The sequence below is a fragment of the Monodon monoceros genome, unplaced genomic scaffold, assembly GCF_005190385.1.
Source record: "Monodon monoceros isolate NGI ecotype Baffin Bay Population unplaced genomic scaffold, NGI_Narwhal_1 Super_Scaffold_19, whole genome shotgun sequence".
In the NCBI taxonomy this organism is placed as follows: Eukaryota; Metazoa; Chordata; class Mammalia; order Artiodactyla; family Monodontidae; genus Monodon; species Monodon monoceros.
Genome location: NW_021703775.1, coordinates 50,815,176 through 50,838,033, shown reverse-complemented (window position 1 = coordinate 50,838,033; position 22,858 = coordinate 50,815,176). Strand labels below are relative to the sequence as shown.

General features: G+C 44.6%; 1 protein-coding gene across 2 annotated transcripts in view; it reads left to right on the top strand.

The window, feature by feature from the left end:
* The window catches only part of PRKCE (protein kinase C epsilon), a 511,412-nt gene that overhangs the window by 426,197 nt on the left and 62,357 nt on the right, over positions 1–22,858 (top strand). For both annotated transcript variants that reach the window (XM_029231447.1, XM_029231445.1), the window contains exon 12: positions 476–630. In XM_029231447.1, coding sequence (XP_029087280.1) covers positions 476–630 — 155 coding nt within the window. The remainder of the gene's footprint in view (positions 1–475; positions 631–22,858) is intronic.

Sequence of the window (22,858 nt, the reverse complement as noted above, 5' to 3'; positions counted from 1 at the left end):
CAAAATAATTTCCCCAACTCAAGATCCTTAACTTAATCACAACTGTAAAGTCCTTTGTTGCCATCTAAGGTAACATTCACACATTAAGGGATTAGGACATGGATGGATACCTTTGCGGGGGTGGGGGGCATGACGTAACCCACCACACATACCAAGGTAACTGGGGCCTGCAAAGGGACAGAGACTTGTCCAAGGTCACACTTCAAGGTCATAACAGAAATTAGACAGAGACCCAGATCTCCTTTCTGTCAATTTTGGGCTTCTCCCACTAGACCAAGCTGACGCCTCTAAAAGTAAGACAGACAGATTTTAGAATAACACTTCGTACCCTAACTCCTTCATCTTCTCTCCGGAACGTGTGCTACTAGGGTCCTTGAGTCCCGGTTCTGTTACTTTGGACTCACAGTACGCTTGCTGGCCTGTGTGGGCAGCTGCAGCGGAATTCGCTAAATGGCATTTCCTCCTCTCCTTTCAGGACCGCCTCTTTTTCGTCATGGAGTATGTAAATGGTGGAGACCTCATGTTCCAGATTCAGCGGTCCCGAAAATTCGACGAGCCTCGTTCCCGGTTCTATGCTGCAGAGGTTACGTCAGCCCTCATGTTCCTCCACCAACATGGAGTCATCTACAGGTACCTCTCCTCTCCTCCTCTCTTCCCCAAAAGCGAAAAAAATAAAGAGCTTTCCGGATGCTTGGACTGACTTGGCTCCTGCCCCACTGGTCTCTTAGCAACCCGCTTTAGATTAGCTGTTTGTTCCAATTTGCTTACAGAGGGCTTTTTTTGGGGGCTGTTTATCACTGTGAATGTTAATATTTGAATGGCCCCGGGAGATCTGACCCACTGTTTGTGCCAGTTTTGATTGAAAGCTTAAGCACGACATTTTAAAGGCTCGGCGCCAAGTAACCTTGGGGTGACCTTCATTTCTCTCTGCCCCACCCCCTACCCTCTTCCTTGAACATCAGGGCATTCTCTTTACTTTTTCCTTCTGTGCCATGAACTTCCTCCCCTTCCCAACCTCTTGCCACTTCCTGCGTTTGTTTGGCTTAGTTGTCTCCAGCAGATAGAATCGGAGAAGGAGGAGTTCCTTGCGGGTCTCAGGGTTTATGATCTTGGGGGGGAGGAGGGAGGGGAACTAGACAATATCCAACAGGAAGTGACTCTCTGCAGATCATCCAGTCCCTTATTACTGCCTTGTCCCCCTTCCAAGAAAACATAGAATGAACACACACACACAGAAATTTTCCAGTAAGACAGCGAGACTACGCAGGCTCTTCTGTGAGGTCAGGAATTCTGGGAGGAGTAAATATTTATAATTAGCAACAAGGACACTAAAGTTCCTTAAGGTTTTTTCAATGACCGTCAATTTCTTTACTCAGATTTTGCTTCCTCCTTTTTTTTTTTTTTTTTTTTAAATTGGGTAGAAGAATAGCTGGCTTGGTTCAACCCAGAACTAATCCCTCACCAGAACTTCACTGACCTGCTCCCGAGAGCAATGGCCTGACTAAATGTTCTCCAAGGGGTTCTGACCAACCCTCACCAGCTCCCTAAAGTCCCTCTGCTCAAAAATAGTCAGTGGCTCCCTATGGCCTGCATAACAAAGCACATACTTTTTAGCCTGCTTTCATGGCCCTCCACGACAGGAGTCCATGTATCTGTTTCCTGTTACTGCATAACAAATCACCACAAACGCAGTGGCTTAAAGCAACACCCATTGATTATCTCACAGTTTCCACGGGGCAGGAGTCCAGGCAAGGCACACCTGGGTTTCTCTGCTGTGATCAAGGTGTCAGCCAGACTGTATTCTTATCTGAAGTTTGGGCTCCTCTTCCAGGCTTACATGGTTGCGGGCAGAATTCATTTCCTTGCAGCTGGAGCATTCACATGGCTTCCTCAAGGCCAGCAGGAGAGAAAGTCTTTCCTGCTTTGAGTCTCTAACTTCAGGGAGACCTGGACCCTCTTTGAAACAGATCATTTGATTAGATTGGGTGCAGCCAGGCTAATCTCTCTTTTGTCTAACTCAAAGTCAAATGACTTAGGGACTTTAATTATACATGCAAATCCCTTGGCCCTTGCCCTCTAATGTCATATAATCTCAGTAGTGATATCGTATCCCTTTTCCACGTTGTTTTGGTTGGAGGTAAGTCACAGTTTCACCACCGTATACAAGGGGAGGGGGTATGAGATTATACCAGAGTGTGACACCTTGGGGGTCACCTTAGGTTATGTCTACTACAGCCCAGAACGTCTTTCTCCCCTCACTTCCCATGATCTCTTGTTTTGAACCTACCGAGAGGTTCTTAGCTTTCCTCAAACTCACCTGCCAATTCCCAACTTCCTCATTTTTCTGCTCTCCTCTCCACCTCCTCTGTCCAGCCCAGAAGCCTCATGCAATACTGCCTGCCGGCTCGAAGCCCGGTCCCACCAACCAGAGCAAGTCTCTCCATCCACCACACATTATTTATTTATTTGCAATTTGGGAATGAATTGCAAGTTGAAACTAATTGCTGCACCTGCCACTCTTCACCTTGTGTTGGGGTCGGGCATCCATGTGGGTCCTTCGCTAAGTCCCACCCTCTCCTTTAGGGCCATGGCTGCTTCTTTTTAACCCTTTGATCTTCTTATTTTACATCCTCTTCTTATCTTGCACGTAGTAAATGGTCAACAAGTGACCATTGGCTTCAATTAGTTTAAAACCCTAATGTCTGCCCCCCAAACTGGTTGCAGGCTAGTTAGAGATACCGGGGTTAGATATGTGAAAAGATCACCCGTACTACAAGGCAGTGCTCTGTTAGGTGCCAGGGACAAGAAGAATTGTCATTCATTGATATGCCATCCCCATCCCCTCCCTATTAGAGTGGGTATAATCATCCCCAGTTTACCAGCAGGGATTCAGAGACTTCCCTTAAATAATCTGCCCCAGGCCGTAAGTGACAGACTTAGGAAGCGTAACTGATCAGTAAGCTCGTGCTACACATCATGACATTTGCCATGGGGCTCATCAAATCCAAGTCCACACTTTACTAGTCATTCCAGGTACTCCAAAACTTGACTTTTGCTTACATGTCTGGTTTCTTCTCCTTTCTACTTCCCTCGTTGAATGCTTCCCTCTCATCACACCTGAGAACACTTTTGTTCTGTTGACTTCTATGAGCCATACATGCCCCCTCTCTTTCTCTCCTTCCCATCTCCTTGACCATTTCGCTTCAATCTCTATATCACCTGGCCTGGTCCTACTCCCCTTCACCCCCATCTTCTAAATGCTGCGTTTTCCCACGGCCTTCATCCCCAACTACTCCTCCTGAGCAATTTCAGCATTTGCATGCCTCCAAATGACACCCGTGTGCCCGTGACTTCCATATCCCTCTCTCCAGAACCCCGCACAAGATCTCTCTCTTTCAAGACAACCTCCAAGGCCTTCTTCCTTCTTCCCTGGCTAGTTTGCAAGAATTTCTTGACGTGACTCACTCACTGCCTCTCGGTTTTCTGCCCTTCTGTCTGTCTACCTCCCTCTCCATCGCTGCCCAGTGTTCTTTCAAAGCACAGGCTGATTGTCACAGGATCCCCCTCTTAGCATCCTTCAACCCTCATAAGATAAAGCACAGAAAGGGGTGCTTTTTCTACCCAGAGGGGATGCCTTTTTGTGTTTCTCACAAAGACACCATGCATGCTGACAGGGCCCTCGTGGACCCCAACCATCTTTTGATCCTTATCCCCCTTCCCCCAACCGTGTATCCCACCCTCAAGGCCCTCCAAATTGGGCCATTCTCCCCCAAATACCCTTCTCTTTCATTTCTAATAGTCTTTGTCTCCACTGTCCCTGGAATTCCCTTGCTCCTAATCTGTGTCTTGATCAGTGAGTGGCTTCCAGGTCACATCTATGGTCTGACTGCCTTAGAGTCCCTGGTTTAAAAAATAGGTAGATTCCAGAATACTGGACAAGGGGACTAGATAAGGATATAGGTGAGGAAAGAGTGGCCATGAGTTGGTGATCGCTGAAGCTAGGTGATGGGTACACGGGGGTTCACTATTCTGTCTGCTTTTTGTATGTTTTGAATTTGTCGTAAATAACCTTTTTTTTTTTTTTTTTTTTTTTAAAGAATAGCAATTCCAGGGTACCATTCCTAGAGCCTTTGATTCAGTAGGTCTGGTATGGGGTTCAGGAATCTGTACTTTCTTAAAACATTCCTCAGGTGATTCGGGGACCACGGGTCTAGAAAAATTCCTTTCTGCCCTCAAAACTGTGTCAGATGCCCCGGCTCTGGGAGGCCTCCCCTGACCACCCAGCCTGCCGTGGGGGTCATGCCTTCCCTGAGCGACAGCAGCTCTCTGGATCAGGCTGGTTCCCTTTGCCAACCTCGTATTTTCACTTAAGATACCTATTCTGTGATTGAGAACTCCATGCAAGCGTGCTTACCTGGCTGGCCTAGGATGGTACCCTGCTTGTAGGAGGTGTTCACTAAATACTTGTTCTAGTCTCATGCTCCAGAGCCTTCCAGTCTAGTGCGCTGCTACCTCACACATGTGCACTTTTGAAAGTCTGTGTTGGAAGCATCTGCAGAACACACACACAGTTTTTTTTCTTTGCCCCTGAGCGGCCCCCCTTCCTTTATCTCTCTCGATTCATAGATGAATGAGGACCATGTGATCTCTCTTTCCCATGCTGCTTTGTTTGAAGCTTCCAGCACACGGGCTAGATGGCATGTGTGTCTGCATATTCGTCTCTGGCTGTTCCGAAGCCCAGGTGGAGACCGTATTTTGGGTGGTGCAGGGGTTTATCTGGGAGATCGGCAAGACCAAATTTTGCAGGAGGAACCTCATTGCTGAAGTTGAGATAGAATTTTCCAGCTTTCCTGCTGGAATTTATACACAAACTAATTAGCAGCTAATTGGCCAGGGTTCAGGAACTAAGGGAAGAAGTCGTTGCCCTGACTGGGGGCTCACACTTGAAGTCGAGCCCAGGCTGACAGGCTCCCTTTCCTCTGGGCCCTCTCTGCTCAGGTTCCCCCCATGGGCGGCACAGGGCACTGTCTCTGTGTGCCCTGCCCAGCATTCCTGAGGATCCTCTGTGTGCTGCAGTGGGAGCAGGCGTTAGCTTACTGTGTGTCCACGCTTCCTAGCTATGGCTTTTAAAAATCTCTTCCCCTCCCTTACACACTCACACATACCATGACAGGGGGAGGTTTTCAGGGATGGACTTTCTTCCGAAAGTTGATTCAGGGAACTTTCTCCTACTCTACATCACGCTCAGAGCTTGTCTGTTTCTGCTCAGCACAGCAGCTGAGTCTCAGAGGATGCTCTTCTGACCATGGGACGTGGAAGAGAGGCTGTGGGATCCACCTCAGACACAGAAGGCCGCGGGGGTTCCCTGGGAGGTGAACCAGAGGCTTGGCAGACAGGAATGCGTCTTCTTCTCTCACAGTCACACGTACCGCGGCAGAGGGTGGTAGAGAGCATGGCTTCTGCGGCTCTGGCCAAGTGTCTTAACGCTAGAAGAATGAATTCCTTCCTTCATTTTTATAAGATTGAATTCCTTTTCTTAAAGTACAGAAGTAGTAGTCATAGGGAAAAATCAAAATTTAAACAGCAAAGAAAGGTAAAGTCAGTTTTCTCTTCCCCGACCTCGTAGGTACCCAGGACAAAACAGTTGAACCGCTGCTAGAGAATCCTTCGAGAAATCTTGAGCAGGTGGCTGAACCTCTTCATGACTGGCCTCCCTGTGGGGTTCGGATAATACCTGCCTTTTCTCCTTTCCGTAGTAGTTGAGAGTGATCATGACTAGTCGGACTGTACAGGTAGAAGTGAAGGATATAAAAACAAGGGGGGAATGACAAAGGTATTTTATTTATGTCAAGTATGATTGATGATTAACATGCCTCACTTAGAGCACTAAAATTTGACCTTTTACCAGCAGGAGAGGAAGTTGTAAGTTTTAAAGCTCTCCTGCTCCTTTATTTCTCCAAGATTTTCAACCTTTAATGAGCCATCATCATCACCCCCCCGAAGTGAGTCCGCCCTGGGTGCCTGTTAGGTGTCTGGTGCCAGAACTGAGGGGCAGTAAGGGGACGGGAGAGAGAAGGGCATTTCTGCTTTGGCCCCATCTAGATCACTCTGTACTCTGGAGGTGCTTAGAAAAGGCTTTCCTTGTTGATGATAATGTTTATAAAAAGTCAATTAAGAATTAAGAGCAGGGAACAAAGATTTTGTTTAGACTCAGATAAGCCTGAGTCTGAAATGTCTGGTCCTCTCCAGGGCTGGGGGACAAAGCCCAAAAGGAGGGACTTGGGAGGGATTTCCCTAGAAAGAGCTGAAGACGTACAGAGGTCTCTGGCTGTGCTCTCCAGGCCCAGCCTCCCTGGGAAATGCATACAGAGTTGTGATGTGCGCCGTAGTCTTGCCTTCCTGGTGGTCTAAGGGGGTTGTGTGCCTGCTCTGCGGAATGGTAGCCTGCCTTGATCCCTGGAAAGCTTTCCTGCCATAGGCAGTTAGGCGTTTCCTGAGTTGATGAAGGTCTCTGGTTAAAGGCTGTGTTAGTAACTGGAAAATCTACTGTCTAGGGTCTCATCTTCTTTCAATACATTTCCAGTGTAGCTAATGCTCATACATAGCGGGGGAGGAGGAGGAATTGGCATGATCCCTTCCACTCTCCTTCTCAGTCTTCTTACGACCTGGCCCTTAGAAAATCACGTGGGGATCTTTGTTCCCACAGAGCACTGTTCTCAGCCATCAGCATTCCCCCGCCCACTGTAGAAAGTGATACTTTAGTGTAAAACTCCTAAGGACCTAGGGGCTGAGTGTGTAGTGAGATGATACCAGTTCCCGTGGTAGGAATCGCAGTGTAAATGTTAGATCAAGGAGGCCCTCAGAGGCTGTCTAGTCCGACTCCATTTTATAGATGCGGAACTTGGAAACCAAAGCTGGGCAGTAACTCACTCAAGTTTATGCAGTGAGGTGTTATAAAGCATAGATGTTGTTTTAATCAAAGATATTCACATAGATAAAGATTCAAACAGTCCTACACAGTGCTTAAAGAAATGAGAAGCCATTTTCTGCCCTTCCTCTCCACCAATTTCCCCTCCCACAGAGACAACCACTTACAATTCTTTTAGCTGACACTTCTGGTGTGGACCTTTGTATTTCAAAATAACGTGGTTTTTTTTGTTTTTGTTTTTTTTAATTGAAGTATAGTTGATTTCCAGTGTTGTGTTAGTTTCTGGTGTGCAGCAAAGTGATTCAATTATACATATACATATATTTTTTCACATTTTCCATTATGGTGTATTACGGGATATTGAATATATTTCCCTATGCTGTACAGTAGGACCTTGTTGTTTATCTATTTTAAGTATAATAGTTTGTGTCTGCTAATCCCAAACTCCTAATTTATCCCTCCTTCATCCCATTCGCTCTTTGGTAACCATAAATTGGTTTTCTATGTCTGTGAGTCTGTATCTGTTTTGTAAATAAGTTCACTTGTATCGTAATTTAGATTCCACATGTAAGTGGTATCGTATGACATTTGTCTTTCTCTGTCTGGCTTACTTCACTTAGTATGATAATCTCTAGGTCCATCCATATTGCTGCAAATGGCATCATTTCATTTTTTTTGGCTGAGTAGTATTCCATTGATATATATACCACATCCTCTTTATCCATTCATCTGTCGATGGACACTTAGGTTGCCTCCATGTCTTGGCTATTGTAAGTAGTGCTGCTATGAACATTGGGGGGCATGTATCTTTTCGAATTAGAGTTTTCTCTGGATATATGCCCAGGAGTGGGATTGGTGGATCATATGGCAACTCTATTTTTAGTTTTTTAAGGAACCTCTGTATTGTTCTCCATGGTGGCTGCACCAGTTTACATTCCCACCAGCAGTGTCGGAGGGCTCCCTTTTCTCCACACCCTCTCCAGCAGTTGTTATTTGTAGACTTTTTAGTGATGGCCATTCTGACCAGTGTGAGGTGATACCTCATTGTACTAAATAGCATGTTTTAATGTTATTTTTAAAATTTTATTTTAGACATTATCTAGTGACTTTCCACTGTGGAAGTGAGAATTTAGTTCTCTGCCCCACCTACTACCTACTCACCACCCTATCACATCCACATAGCCTTCCAAACGTCCCATCTTCTCAACAGAGTTTACTGTAATTTTTGTTAAATGAATGTACATTGTATACATTATTATGACTGTGAAATACTATTTGGAACTAAGCCACTTGATAAGCTATAATTACTTTTCCTTTCCTATACATTTTCTCTGTTTGTTTTCCCTGGAGATAACACAGATGCTCTCCAGATTGTCCACATCTCCCTTCAGGGTGGCTAGGTGCAATAGGCATTCTATCAATATTCTTGGATAAATTTCTACCGGTGCCTTCTAAACTGCTCCAGTCTGAACAGTTGTCCTCAGTGCCTACTGCAGAGCTGTCACCCTGGGATCTCCCTTCACTGTTGTCCAGGCGTCTTTCCTTCTTCCATGTGAGAGCTCCTCTCTTATATCACGTCTCCTCTTTCTTGATACACTTTCTTGATGTGGTGATGTACCTTCTGAGAAAGAGTATGAAAAGTAAATTTTTGAGATCTTCCTTTTATATGTAAAACCATCTTGATTGTACTCTCAAACTTGATAAAGAGTTTGGCTAGGTATAGAATTCTAGATTGAAAACCATTTTCACTCAAAATGTGAAGGTATTGTTCCACAGCCTTCCAACTCCCAGTGTTGCTATCAAGAAGTCCAAAACTATTTTGTTCTTGATCCTTCGTATGGACCTATTTCTTTTTTCTGCAAGCTTGTTAATTCCATGTTAATGATGTGGTGTAGACCCATTTTCATCCATTGCACTGGGCCTTAGATAAACCTTTTTAATTTAGAAAATCATGTCCTTCAGTTCTGGGAAGTGTCTGATCTCTTTAATGATTTCTTCTGTTCTCTTTCTGTAACTGTCATTCAGATATTGGAGTAGTCAACTTGGGCATCATTACAATGAATCATCCTATGGGCCATTTATTTGGGGGAACTTCTGACTATCAATATTTTTAGAGTTTTTCTCTTGGAGTCCTCAGATTACCCTGGGAAGACTTTTCCAGAGTCCTGTCCGAAGAGACAGGGCTTGGCAGCCAGGTGAGCCAAATGAAAGAAGAGGGTTGAAGGCCCAGCTCCCAGAATACGTATATCCATCCAATTGCCCTATTTCTAGTTCTATACGCTGGTGCCTGCCCTCTCCCCCGTTCCACCCTGGTCCCGGAGACTTTCTGTTTCGCCCCTGAAGAGAATAAATCTCTGATGTAGAGAAGGGGCTGTGCAGAGTAAGAAGAGAATCTGAGTTTATAGTTGCTTTTCAACCAGATCTCTTCACTTTATCTCTTTCTACATCATCCTCATCTCCAGAGTAACGGTTACTGCAAATTCCTGAGCTTTGTTAGAGCAGGAAGTGGGAGATTCTACAGCGTAAATTTGATCATTCTTGACTTTCCCCATTGCTGGTTCAGGATTCAGCTCTTTCTCAGGTCTACTGAGTCATGTCCCACTCACCCCTCTGCTTTCCAGCTTCCAAAATTACGTCGCTGTTCTTTCTTCTCTTGTTCGCCCCATCTTTGTGTGTTTAGGCCTTTGTGTGTAATTTTGGGACGGAGAGAAAAATAATTTGTTGTGGGTATTTGAGAAGTCAATAATTTTATATCTAGAAGTCAATAATAATCATAACAATAACAAAAATAATAACCACCACAGCAGTAGCAGCAACAACGATAGCAAGTTACTCATTTAGCCTTCGTTACCAGCCAGACTCTATTCTGAGCACTTTGTACCCATTAACTCATTTAATCAGCACACAACAGCCCTGTGCGGTAGATACAGCTATTATCCATGGGATTTACGGTATTTCCGAAGAAGGAGATCCTGCCAGATCCCACCCCACTGCCGTCACTGTCAGGTCACCCTGTCCGTTGCTGCCAGCTGCGGTCTTGCGTGGGAAGCAAAGTTGTATGCTGGAGACACAGCGCTGAATTTGGAGTCAGAGAACTGGGGCTGAATTCAGTGTCTGTCTCGTCTTTATTGTGTTTTCCTGGGCAGAATACTTAAACTGTTTGAAGTGTAGTTCCCTCACTGTACCATGGGAATTAGAATGCAAAGCTCCCTGGACTGTGTGGAAAATTACATGAGAAAACATTTGCAGAAGTGCCGAGCGCAATTCTTGGCACCTAGGAAGCTCCATAAATATTGGTCGGATGAATGAGTGGGAGGAGGGTTATGGAGTCAGAGGATGTTATGGGCTGAATTGTGTTCCCTCCAAATTCGTATGTTGAAGTCCTAACTCCTAGTACCTCAGAATGTGGCTGTATTTGGAGATAGGCCCCTTAAAGAGGTGAGAGGTAAAATAAGGTCACATGGGTGATCCCTAATCCAGTATGACCAGTGTCTTAATAAGATGAGGAGATTAGGACACAGACATGCACAGAGGGAGACCATGAAGACACCAGGAGAAAACCCATTTACAGGCCAAAGAGAAATCTCAGAAGAAACCAGTCCTCCATGTGGGACTTCCAGCCTCCAGAACTGTGAGAAATACATTTCTGTTGCTTAAGTCACCCAGAGTGTGGTACTTGGCTATAGCAACCCTAGCAAACTAATATAGAGAATGCAGGTTGCAGTCCCAGCATTGCCACTTACTAACCACGTAACCCTGGGCAAACGACCTAATCTCTCTGAGCCACAGTTTCCTCATCTGTAAAATGGAGCTGATAATAAATATCAAATCAAAATTAGACGGCCAGGCCTGCAGACTTGGCATAAATTGAAAGCTTTAGATAAGCTAATGGACATAAAAGGACTCTATAAGTTGTTTGGGGCACAGCGAGATGTGGGGAGGTGCAGACACCCCAGGAACCATGACACCCTGTTTGTGGGGAGCAGGGTGGTGGACATGTGAGGCTCTGTCCCCATGCAGGTCAAGGGCCCATCTAGGACAGGGCCTAGATCTCAGGGTCAGGCAGTATTCCGGGGAAGGGAGCCTCTCTTTGGCGTTATTCCAATACTGTGAGTATGCAGGGACCCTGAGGCAGGGTAAGAGAGTACTGAGAAATGCACCTAACAGTGTCCAGTGGGCTGGAACAGCCGACGGGTGTGCTTGCATAGGAAATCTGCGGAGTCTGACTTCCGTGCCTCGGCCTCCTTGACGGAGATCTACCATCTTCATGAGCTCCCACTCCACCCCCCACCCCCATCCCCCACTCCCTACATGACCACCTTCAGCAAAAAAGCTGACTTCAAAAATGTGCATTTTGGTAATGAGAGTCATTTGGTCCCTCTACCGTGTTGTATAATTGAAGGGCTTGTCCCCTGATGAAGGAATACTAAGTGTAATTGTGGGGTTTCAGGGGCAGTCACTTTTTTGTGGGTTTAGGTTTACTTAGAGGTGAGACCATCTTCACCCCAAACTCCTTTCGTGCAGTTTCACCTGCCAGTGACAGTGTAGGGTGAAGTCGTTGTGACATGATAAAGGGGAGGGGAAGAGAGAGCAGAGCCTGAGCTGGTTGGGATGAAAGCCAAGTTTATATTCTTCTGAGGAAGCCATGTTATTGCCGACCAGATCAGAAGTAGAATGCTGACTCCGTTGACATTGGAGGCGCAGAGCAAACAGGAAGTTTGGAACCAGAGGGAAATTCCTGATTAAATGTGTCTGAGTGTTTCAGTTAATAGTGTGTATTCAGAGAGAAAATGTTCAGGGACCCTGTCATCTACTTTTGTGTCTCTCATTATGCCTACCGCAGAGCTGAGAACCCCTTGTGGTGGGTAAGGACTCCTGGCTCAAACTCTTGTCTCCACTGCTTATTAGATATGTGACCTTCAGCAAGGGACTTACTTCTCTAACCCTCAGTTTCTCCATCTGTAAAATTACCTCCCTCAAAGAGAGATTGTGAGAATCAAACACATGTTAACATGTGTAAAATCATTAGGATTGTGTCGGGTGCAGAGTAGACACTCACTGAATGCTCGCTGCTGCTGTTGCCATCGTTGTTCTATTTCCCAAGTGGCTGAGCGGACAGTTGGTCAGATTCACTTTGTCCATCTCAAAAAGTCTACCATGAGTGTATCTTGCTAGCTGGCAAACTAATGAAAACACCTTGTCAGGTTAGAGTCTCCCAAACAAAGGCTGGTTTGCGGACTTTGGACCTGTATTACGAAGCAGAATTTGGTATATGTAGCTTTTATGACCCTGCAGTGTTCTAGAGAAAGTAGACATCTTGGAACATGTATTACTGCAATGTATTCAACAGTAGAGCCTGAATTCTCCTGGGCTGAGTCTTAACATTGTGTTTCTTCAATGCCTTTGGCTAATGATTGAACTGCAAAAAAATGGGAATTGTTTTAGCAAACAATGGGCGGCTTTGCCACGGGGTAAGCAGAGTCTGTGTGAACTTCTGAGTGAATCCCGCGGTCTCAGCCCTGGCTGAGTCCAAGATGACTCAGGCTGTTGGGGGCGCTCCTCAGCCCATGGAAGCTTTAGGGGCCACAGTTAATTAGCTTTGTTTCTCTCTTTGGTCATGTGGTAACAGGCTGATGGATTAATCCTGGTGGTCGTTGCCACCTTCTCTCTCCTTGCTTCTGGGTCTCTTCTCCCACCATTCCTACAGATTAACTATCATAAAATAAGGAGTTGGGGCACTTTCTTGCTCAGAAGTCTGCAGTGACTCCGTGTTGTCTCAGGTTATTGTCCAGACTCTTCCACCTCTTACCTGAAGCCATCCCCAAGCTGACCCTCTCACTAACTTCTCCAGGATTTGCACACAGGTCTCTTCCCACCCACCCTGCTTTCCCAAGTGCTCCTCCCACCGGGCTCCTCCCTGAAAGGTGTCCTCATCAACACAGCCACACGCACTGTGCATTTATCACCCAGATCCCAACATCACCTCCTCTCTTTGCCTAGGAATACCGTACATTTTCCTAGAATACCAGACCTTCTTTTTCACTTTTTATTTTTTCTCACTCTTTCCCATCCTTTAAGATTCAGCTTCAGTTCACTTTCCCCTGGCCCTTTCAAGCAAAGTTGGTCCTTTCTTCCTCCCGTTAACGCTGCATCTACTCCATTATATTCTAGCATTTCTCACATTGTACTGACAACTGTTTCTTGGTTGAATGATCTTGTAGAGCTTCTGCGGGTTATGCTGAACTTACGGTTGAATCTAATCGCCCTTGAGTTCATGGCCAACCTATTCAAGTGGATCAAGCAAAACACCTCCAGGGAGGTAGGGGGACTTTCTAAATATATTTGGCCACAGGGATGCGCTTTCTGATGGACTTCTTGCTGGACCCACCTTTTCCTGGGCTTCCTTTCTGTGCGCACTGCCCCATTCCACGGTCTTTTTATTCTTCGCAGAGAACTTGGGGCCAGGAATCGGGCCAGAACTCTGATAAAGCTTTGCCTCAGTTGGGTGACCTCAGGCAAATTACTTCTCCTCTCTGGACCTCGGCTCTGTACGTGACGGCTGCATTGGAGGATCTTGCTCTGTGAGCCTAAGGTTGTTGGTCTGGGAATCCCTTGAACAGACTCTGAAAATGAATCTCAAAAAGTGGCGTCTGCAGATGACCTCAGTGAGGCTCCAGAGGTAACTGTAGTTAACTGCCTGGTGCCTCCTGGAGAGTTTAGAGGTCCTGGAACGTGAGACTTCGTTGGCAGGTGGTCTCACGCTCTGTGCTCTGAATGTCACATCACCCTCTGTGGATCCCCGACTCCAGTGTACCCACAGTCCCCCCTCTTAATCAAAACAGATGGTTTCTCAAGGGTCTGATGCTGCCAAGTTAAGTGTTTATCCCTGTAGTGAGCAGAGCTTCCTCCAAGGGCCATAACCCACCATACGGGCAAGAGTTCCTGTCTGAGGAGCAGGGCTGTTTGCTTAGAAAGTCATGGTCCCATCAAGATTGAGAATCTCACTCCCCAGGATTCTGAACCTTCTCTGAAGTGGGAAATCTCTCAGATGAAATTCCCTCCGTTGTTGGAAATCTGCTAATGCAAAAGCATTCATCCAAAAGGGATTTCAGTTTGGGTTTGTACCGTTTCTTGAAGAGCACCGCTCTGTTGTTCAGAAGCTGTGTGTTTAAGCAGATGCTCATTTATTCAGTCAGCAATGACTGTTAAGCCTCCTTGGTGTATCAGGTGTAGGCCTTGGAGATACCATGAAAAGGAAAAGGCACACACTCTCTGCCCTCTTGGCACTTAAGTTTGGGTGGGGATGCCAGGCAATAAAATGAACAATAACAATAAAACACTGAGAAGGATGGTGATAGGGAAAGGATAGGGTGCCAGGGAACTACATAGCACAGATACCTCAGCTGGATGGGGAAGATCAGGGAAGGCTTTCTGCGGGAATTGACCTCTCCCAAAGAGGCCCAATGGGGTAAGAGTTGGCCAGAGGAAGAGGTCATGGGAGAGTGTACCAAGGAGTGGGATCAGGATGTGTGAAGGCTTGGGCAGGCGGGATGCCAAAGGGGTCTGTGGGTCTAAAGAATTTCTACACGCCTGGATCTCGAAGCACAAAGGGAGGCTTGGTGAGCAGCGAGGCTTGAGGGGAGACCACAGACCCCATCCTGAGGGGCCACAGAATGACTGTCCGAAGTCGCGTGACTGCACGGTTTTGTGCTCTCAGGTTGTGTTACACGTGGGCATTGGGGAAGAAGGGCCTGCTATTTAACAGAATTTTAGAGGTGTGAGTAAGCTTGGGGGTCAGCTACTCCAACGCCATCTTCTATAGATGAATAAATTAGGGAGGTAGTATGCCTCGTCCAAGGTCATTCAGCCTCTTGATGATGCAGACAGAACCACTGGTGGGGGCTCTGGTGTTTTTTGATAGTGTGGGCTGATAAACTGACTCCAAATAAACAAACAGAAGCACCTGGTTTGTAGCTGATTTCCATGGTGTAAATATTCCCTCCGGGGGAAATTTCAAGCTACCCATGTTTCACAATCAGCTCACAACGCTCCTGAAAATTTAGCAATCTGATTTGTGAGCCGGCACCAAAGGGGGAAAGCTATGCACATCTCTTCCCAGCTCCGTGGCCAGTGACATTTTGTTGGTAGGTTGATGTCAGCCATGGTGGGAGTATTTGTACCATGGAACTCAGCAAATGCTACAGATCAAAGTTTGTTTCCCCGGAAAGCTATTGTTAAATATTTACCAGTACCCCACTGTAAAATGAAATCTATAGATTAAGTTGGGCAGTGCTGTTCGGGTCAACTATATATCCCCTCTTGGTTTTCTACCTGTTTGATATATCACTGAAAAAGGGCATTTGTGCATTTCTCCTTTCAGTTCAATCGTCTTTTTTCTAACAGTTTTATTCCAGTTTAATTCACATACCATACAATTCATCCGCTGAAAGTGTACAAATCAGTGGCTTTTAGTATATTCACACAGTCGTGCAATTATCACCAAAATATTTTCATCGCTCCAAAAAGAAACTCTATTTCTTTTAACCATCAACCCCCAGTCCTCTCCCACCCTCACTCCCAGCCCTAGGCAACCACTTATCTACTTTCTCTGTAGATTTGCCTATTCTGGACATTACATATACATAGAATTATACAACATGTGATGTCTTGTAACTGGCTTCTTTTACTTAGCATGTTTTCAAGGTTCATCCATATCGTAGCATGTATCAACGCTTCATTCCTTTTCATGGCTGAATAATGTTTTGTCGTGTGGGTATACCACATTTTGTTTATTCATTCATCAGTTGATGGGCCTTTGGCTTGTCCACCTGCTGCTATTAATATTACTGTACAAGTCTTTGAGTGGACATAACGTTTTCATTTATCTACCTAGGAGTAGAATTGCTGGGTCAGATGGCTTAACTTTTTGAAGAACTGTCAAGCTATTTTCCAAAGTGACTGCATCATTTTACATTCCCACTGGCAACCTATGAAGATTCCAGTTACTCCACATCTTCACCAACACTTGTTATTGTCTGTCCTTTTAGATTATATATCCAAGTGGATGTGATGCATATCTAATTGTGGTTTTGAGTTCTATCAGTTTTTGCCTCTATTTAGACACTCTCTTGTTCAGTACATACCTGTTTAGGATTTTTAGGTCATCTTGAAGAATTGACCCCTTCATTCATTACGTAATGTACCTTATTCCTGATAATTTTCCTTACTGTGAAGTCTGCTTTGTCCGAAGTTAATATAGGTAGTCCAGCTTTCTTTTGATTAGTGTCAGCTTGGTATTTCTTTCTCCATCCTTTTAGTTTTAATCTGTCTGAATCTTTATTATTTAATGTGTGTTTCTTATAGACAAAATATAGTTGGGTCTTGGGGGTTTTTAATTTATTTTTTATTTTTGGCTGCGTTGGGCCTCCGTTGCTGCACATGGGTTTTCTCTAGTTGCATTGAGCAGGGGCTACTCTTTGTTGTGGCGTGCGGGCTTCTCCTTCCGGTGGCTCCTCTCGTTGTGGAGCAGGGGCTCTAGGCGTGCAGGCTTCAGCAGTTGTGGCTCACGGGCTCTAGAGCACAGGCTCAGTAGTTGTGGCACACGGGCTTAGTTGCTCCGTGGCATGTGGGATCTTCCCAGACCAGGGCTCGAACCCGTGTCCCCTTCATTGGCAGGCGGATTCTTAACCACTGCACCACCAGGGAAGCCCTGTTTGTTTCTTAATCCACTCTGACAATCTCTGTCTTTTAATTGGTGTATTTAGAGCATTCACCTGTAAAGTGATTATCGATAGAGTTGGATTGATATCTACTATTTTTGTAACTACTTTTTACTCATTACATTTGTTCTTTGTTTCCTCCCCCCCACTTTTTCTGTTGCTTTCTTACTTAAAAAAAAATTGCCATTTGTAATTGTAAGATGCATCTTAACTTCAAAATTGTTAAAATTTAAAAAGAAATTTTTTTTAAGTGTGTTCTAGAATCGATGAACCATGGTCATAGTACCCCGCCCCCCATGAGGAGGTTGTAGAGCTTAAATAGGGCTGTGCATCAAAGTACTTGTTGCAGTATTTGGTATGGCAGTGAGCACTAGGTATTAACCATTACCATAATTACTATATTAGTCCTACCCAGTTACTCTGTGGACCTCACAGCTGACCTGGACACCCCAATTCCATCACTGCATCACAGTTGAGAATAATTGCCCTAAATACATAGGCATATTGTTCAGCACTGAGGTTTTTTGTGGTCCCTTACTGCAAATATGTTCTCTTGGCCTGTTTGTTCTGTAGTCCACAGTCAAACACAGAACTCTGAGGTCAGACAGCCCCATATTACATACAGATGCATGACCTTGAGAAATTTCTTAACCTCTCTAAGTCTCAGTTTCCTTACTTGTAAAATGTATATATTAATACCTTCCTTACAGAATGTGGTCAGGACATAGCAGGCGCCCAAATCATAGCTATTATTATTATCAGTTGTCATCCTATCTCTGTCTCTAAATAAGATGCTTACTGTGCCTCAGTATCCCTTTTTGAGCTGGGAACTCTAGGCAGGACCTGATGGGTGCATAGAAGAATTTAAACATTAGCAGGGGAAATGTCTTGAACCATAGGGACCAATCTCTCCAGGTAGATTTGGCAGTGGGGAAAGGGGGTGGGGCTCCTTCCTAGCATGCCTCACATAGGAGGTTCCCTCTTAGCCCTGGAGAGGCTCAGCTCTAACGCAAAAAGAGATTCCTGACAGATGCAGGCACAGCAGGGGCAACATGACGGCAGCCACCCTTCTCACATCCATCGTAAGGCAGTTCATCCTGATGGAACACCGGCTGTGTATTCGTTGGTCCTGGCTGTTGTGGGGACACGAGGTGGGTGACTGTGCTTCATCTCTGCAGTTTTCTCCTCAAGAATATTCTAGATAACGCTATTTATTCATTTTCCTTTGCTTCCTTAATTTTGTTTCCCGAATCTGCAGTTTGGGTTTAATGGGAATGGATCACCCACCGCCCTCTCTCTTCACTCCCCAGACACATTTTTAGTGTCTGAACAACACCAGGCTGGGCCTCTAGACCCAGATGAGCAGGAGATGCACATTGACAGAAGAATCCTATAGTGCTTGGCTCTCTTTTATGGTGGTGGGGGTGTGTTGGACAGCATCAAACTGAACATGGGCCGAGCTAGTCCTGCCTAGAGGAAATTTCTGTGTCTGTCTAGTTTTGTGTGGTCAGGGGACTTTGTTCATGGTTTTTCTGAGTCAAGGCTGCAACTTTCCCAGAAGCCGGGCCTCGCCTGGCCAACATGGCTGGAAACAGTAGTGCCTTTCCAGAGCCCAAGGCTTCTAGAAGGATCTGAAATTCTTAACCTCAAGACAGATACTTTGCTGTGCTTTACGATTCAGTGAGAATTTTGTGATGTACTGATGTGAGTTTAAAAAAAAAAAAACCAGTGTGAATTAGAGCAATTACCTGGATTACCCAAACCAAGAAAAGGGCAGGATTTGGAGAAAAAGGATTTTAGACCTCAATAATATATATTTGGGAATCCCTTTTTCCAAGATTATATGTTCTAGAAGATCCCAGGAAATCCTGTCCCATTGGGCTGGGCTGCTGAGGAAAGTCAGCGACAGTTCCACAAAGCTTCCAGTCTGTCCTGAGTCAGCCTCCACGTGAATGACACCCTTGGAGAATTTCTCCATGCCGTGTCCCACCTGGACCACAGTGGAACTCAAGCCTCAGTCCTAAGCACTGTAAGGTTATATCAATACTTGGTAAGGGGTCAGGCGCGTATTATTTCACAAGTTGTCAACTACCCAAAGCAGAACAAAGTTTTCAAACTGAGTGAGTCACCTTGGACTTTCGCCCCCAACCTTGCAAGCTTCCACTGACAGGTCTGTTTTTAGACTCTGTTTCCCATCCTTTCCAGGTTCCTGTGAGGTAGTGGAGGTATGTGCTGTTTGTGAGGGTCTGAAAACCTAACTTATTTTTTGCACAAGGAAATACACATATCGTTAGACCCCAAACCCAGTGAAAAACGTCCACCCAGTGTGTCTTGTCCAGAGACTTGAGCTGCTAAGCACATGGCTAGAAGGATAAGCGGAGGGGTGTACGGAATCCAGAAGCCCCACTTTCCTGCAGATGTCGTGGAATTCTCCAGTGGGGACCCTTTATTGTCAAAGGCAAATTTGTGTACATACAACACGGTACCAGCCGTCAATGAGAGATATCTTTGCAGGCATGAAGCCAAATTTGGGAGCTATCTATGTGTGCATCAGTGCTTGCTTCAAAGCTACTGGGTTCTATTTGTGTGTTTGTCTAAATTATAAATCAGTGTTTCTGATGGAAGCAAGATACAGAGTTATATTTAGAACCTTCTTAGAATCAGGCAGAGGCTCCTTTACCCCTCTGTACTTAGTACCCCATTACAGAGGGTACGCTGGGGAATGCAGCTCAGAGAGAGTTTTCCCATCGTTTGCCTTCTTTTCTTTTATCTTTGCATATACGTTTTCATCTTTGCTTTGCTTTTCAATATAAGACAAACAAAATTCCTTACTATTAGGAACCAAAGGCCTAAAGTTACAGAAAGAGAGAACTTGCTTTGTAATATTGCAGGGGCAGGGGGAATTGGGGTGAGAGTTCCCCAAAAGGTGAATGAGTATTTATCTGTACAGTGACTTACGGGATTTCAGACTGTGGGTAGGGACGTAGTGCTTGCTCAGTCTCAAAATGTTTCACTTTTGTTAGTCTTGTCTCCCAATTTAAATTGTTAGCCCTTGGAGGTCTGGGAACATGACATCTCCTCCTCCCGGGTCCTCCAAGGTGCCCAGCATTGGGCTGTATATGAGGTAAGCCTACTTCAGGGAGGATATCCCTGTTTGGCAGGTGGGCACATTCCTGCAGACGGAGAATGTCAAATGAGAGTTGCCTTTTAGAACTTCTCAGAGAACAGCGTATGCACATGGATATGAACTGCTTGGCAGCTACAACCTACAGGAAAAGTCTTGGATTCTAATCTAAAACATCCAGCGTAATAAGCAATTCAGCGACTGTTGCCTATACGCTTTCATCCTAGTTTCAAATAAAATAAGGTGATGATGAAAAATGTGAAAGGAGATTGGCGAGCTGCTGGTGACCCAGTGCTGTTGACACCTTGGAACAATTATGAAATAAGAAGGCTGGGATATTCTGATGGTGTTCCTCCCACCCACCCCCAACCTCCATTTACCCTTAGCAGAAACCAGTGGAAGAAAACAAAAACAGCCATTCGAAAAGATATATGCACTCCCATATTCATAGCAGCATTATCTACCATAGCCAATATATGGAAGCAACCTAAGTGTCCATCAACACATGAAAGGATAAAGAAGATGGGGTATATGTATACAATGGAATACTACTCAGTTATAGAAAATAATGAAATTCTGCCATTGGCAACCACAGGGATGGACCTGGAGGGTATTATACTTAGTGAAATAAGTCAGAGAAGGACAAATACTTCGTGTTATCACTTATATATGGAATCTAAAAAGTAAAACAAACGAATTAATATAACAGAAAAGAAACCACATGAGCCATTTAATTGATGGGATTTGGTCTGTGCTGATAACGATCCTAAAACCACAGGCTTCACGTGCCTACTAGCCAAGTTTATGGTCCATGCGATTGTCCACACTCTGCCCTGTGGTTGGCCAGCAACAATAATTTAACCATCACAAATAATAATTTAATAAACACAAACATCCTACAGTGAAATTAGAGGAAGGAGAAAGAGTAGCAAAAAGAGGACATGCTTCGATAGTTAGATTTGGAGGGGAAAATGAAACCATGGGTAGCAGAAAGACCTTTCACTTGGAGATTCTAAAGAATCTTGTGGTGGTTTTTTTTTTGCTATTGCTTAAAAGGAAGCCAGCAGTAAAGAAAATTATAGGTCAAATTTCATAGAAGAAGGAACATGAAACAAAGGATTTTATCTTTATTAGCTAAGAGCCCAATTTAATGTTTGAAGGAAAGTGAGAAAAAAACAAAACAAAACAAAAAACCAGCAATGGAGTATCCAAAAGGGCTATAGAATCCTGTCAAATTAGCTCTTCCAGAAAGCATGTGAGGGCTTCAGGGGCTGGGAGTTTCTCAATTCTGCCATAAGGAAATAGACTGATTTTTTTTTTTTTTTTAAGCAAACACAGCAGAGTTTACACATCCAAATGAGTATTATCGTCTGCTTTAAAAGAGTCCTCCTGGGAGACTTTATTCTCAGGCAAAAATACAGCTTTTCCTTTGAATATTTTTATACTCCTCTCTAGATTTTACTTTGAATATAGCCTCTTTTGTGTCTAATCATCCTTCTTTGGAGACAAATCTGGTTTCTGAACATCATTTTGTACCAAAAATAATGTGTGCCTATGATGGAAAAGCCCTGATTTCTCTGAGTGGCTGTGAAATGATGGATTCTGAAAGACATTCTGCATATGGTCCAGGAAGCAAGTGGGCAGAGGCAGCAGCCTCAGTCCTTTCCACAGTAACCTCCAGGGAACCCAACATGCAGCAGCATGGCTGGGTGATTACACACCTGTCGGCCATCACACCTGGGGTGATGGGATCCTGGCTCTGCATGCTGGCCAGTTCTTCTTCCCTTCTGACCTTCAATGTCCTCATTTAAATCCTGGGATAACGTATGACTGTTGTGACTGTTAAATGAGGTAATGCTTGAAAAACACACAGGAAAGGCTTTAGTAATTGTTTATTGTTATTATATTCTCTTATAATACCTTAATGTGGAGCCAAGTACATGGTAGGTAATCACTAAACATTAGTCAATTGGTTGCAAGGTTGATTCTGAATGTGTCAGGTTTTGACTTGAAAGTACAATTGTACTTGAAGTGTGGGGTCATCTGAGGTAACTGCAGAAAGGCTAGGAAAACACACTTCTAATCCTTAATCCCATAAAACTATTCCAGAATGGCCTTTATTTACCTTGAAGGTCCATCCCAGCTCTAATAGTCTATGAAATTGACTGTTACATCAGATAATGGAATTAATATGAACAATAAGAAAAAGTGTTAAGTAGCATAGACAATTGAAGAATAAACTGTCAGAGAGTCAAGTAACTTTATAGGTACAGCTTGGGAAATATCTTGAAAAACCACCTTAGGACACTTTTGTGGGATTGTCAACGGGAAAGACTCCTCTGTGGCCTCGTCACTTAAGACGATGAAGTAATTTGTTTAACCTGGGCCTGAGAGGCATTGCCAAGAAGAAAACTTACCTGAAATTGCACAAACAAAGGAGAGTGGGCCTTTGGGGAGTTAGGGGACAGGGTGGGGAAAGAGAGAGTGCCCAAGGTTGGCCAAAGAGCTTGTCACCTTTTTATAACAATCTCAAGTTGGGTAAGAAGGTTTTCGCCGCTTTTCAGAAGATTTGAAAGAGAGAATAGATACTGGCAGCTATGAGAACACTGTGTTGACTGCAAAACCCAGTGTGTGTATGGTATTATAAGCAAGATATTAAAATTAGGCGGGGGGGAAGCAGAGACACAGTAGAGTATCCCATTCATGGAACGCCTTGAAGTAACAAAAAAGAAAAATGGCGATGAGGCTGTTTAATTATTACTGCATTATAACTGACTTCACTAAGGAAGCTCCTAACGCAATCTTGTAACCAGAGAAGACAAATCAGGAAGAAATTGACTTAAAGCCAAAGAGATGCAAGGTGAGGCATGTGGAAGAAGACCTTCTTGCCCTTCTTGAAGATAAAACATGAAAATGAAGATTCTAGTGATGGACAAGAGCGATGGACCTGGAGGTTCAGGCATTGACCTGTGCAAAGGTAGGCCTGGAACATGGGCCCCAGGGAGCCCGGGAACTTCTGCGAAAGCAGATTTTTGACCCAAGACCCTCTGATTTTAACAACCGGATCGAATCCCAGCCTGGGATGGA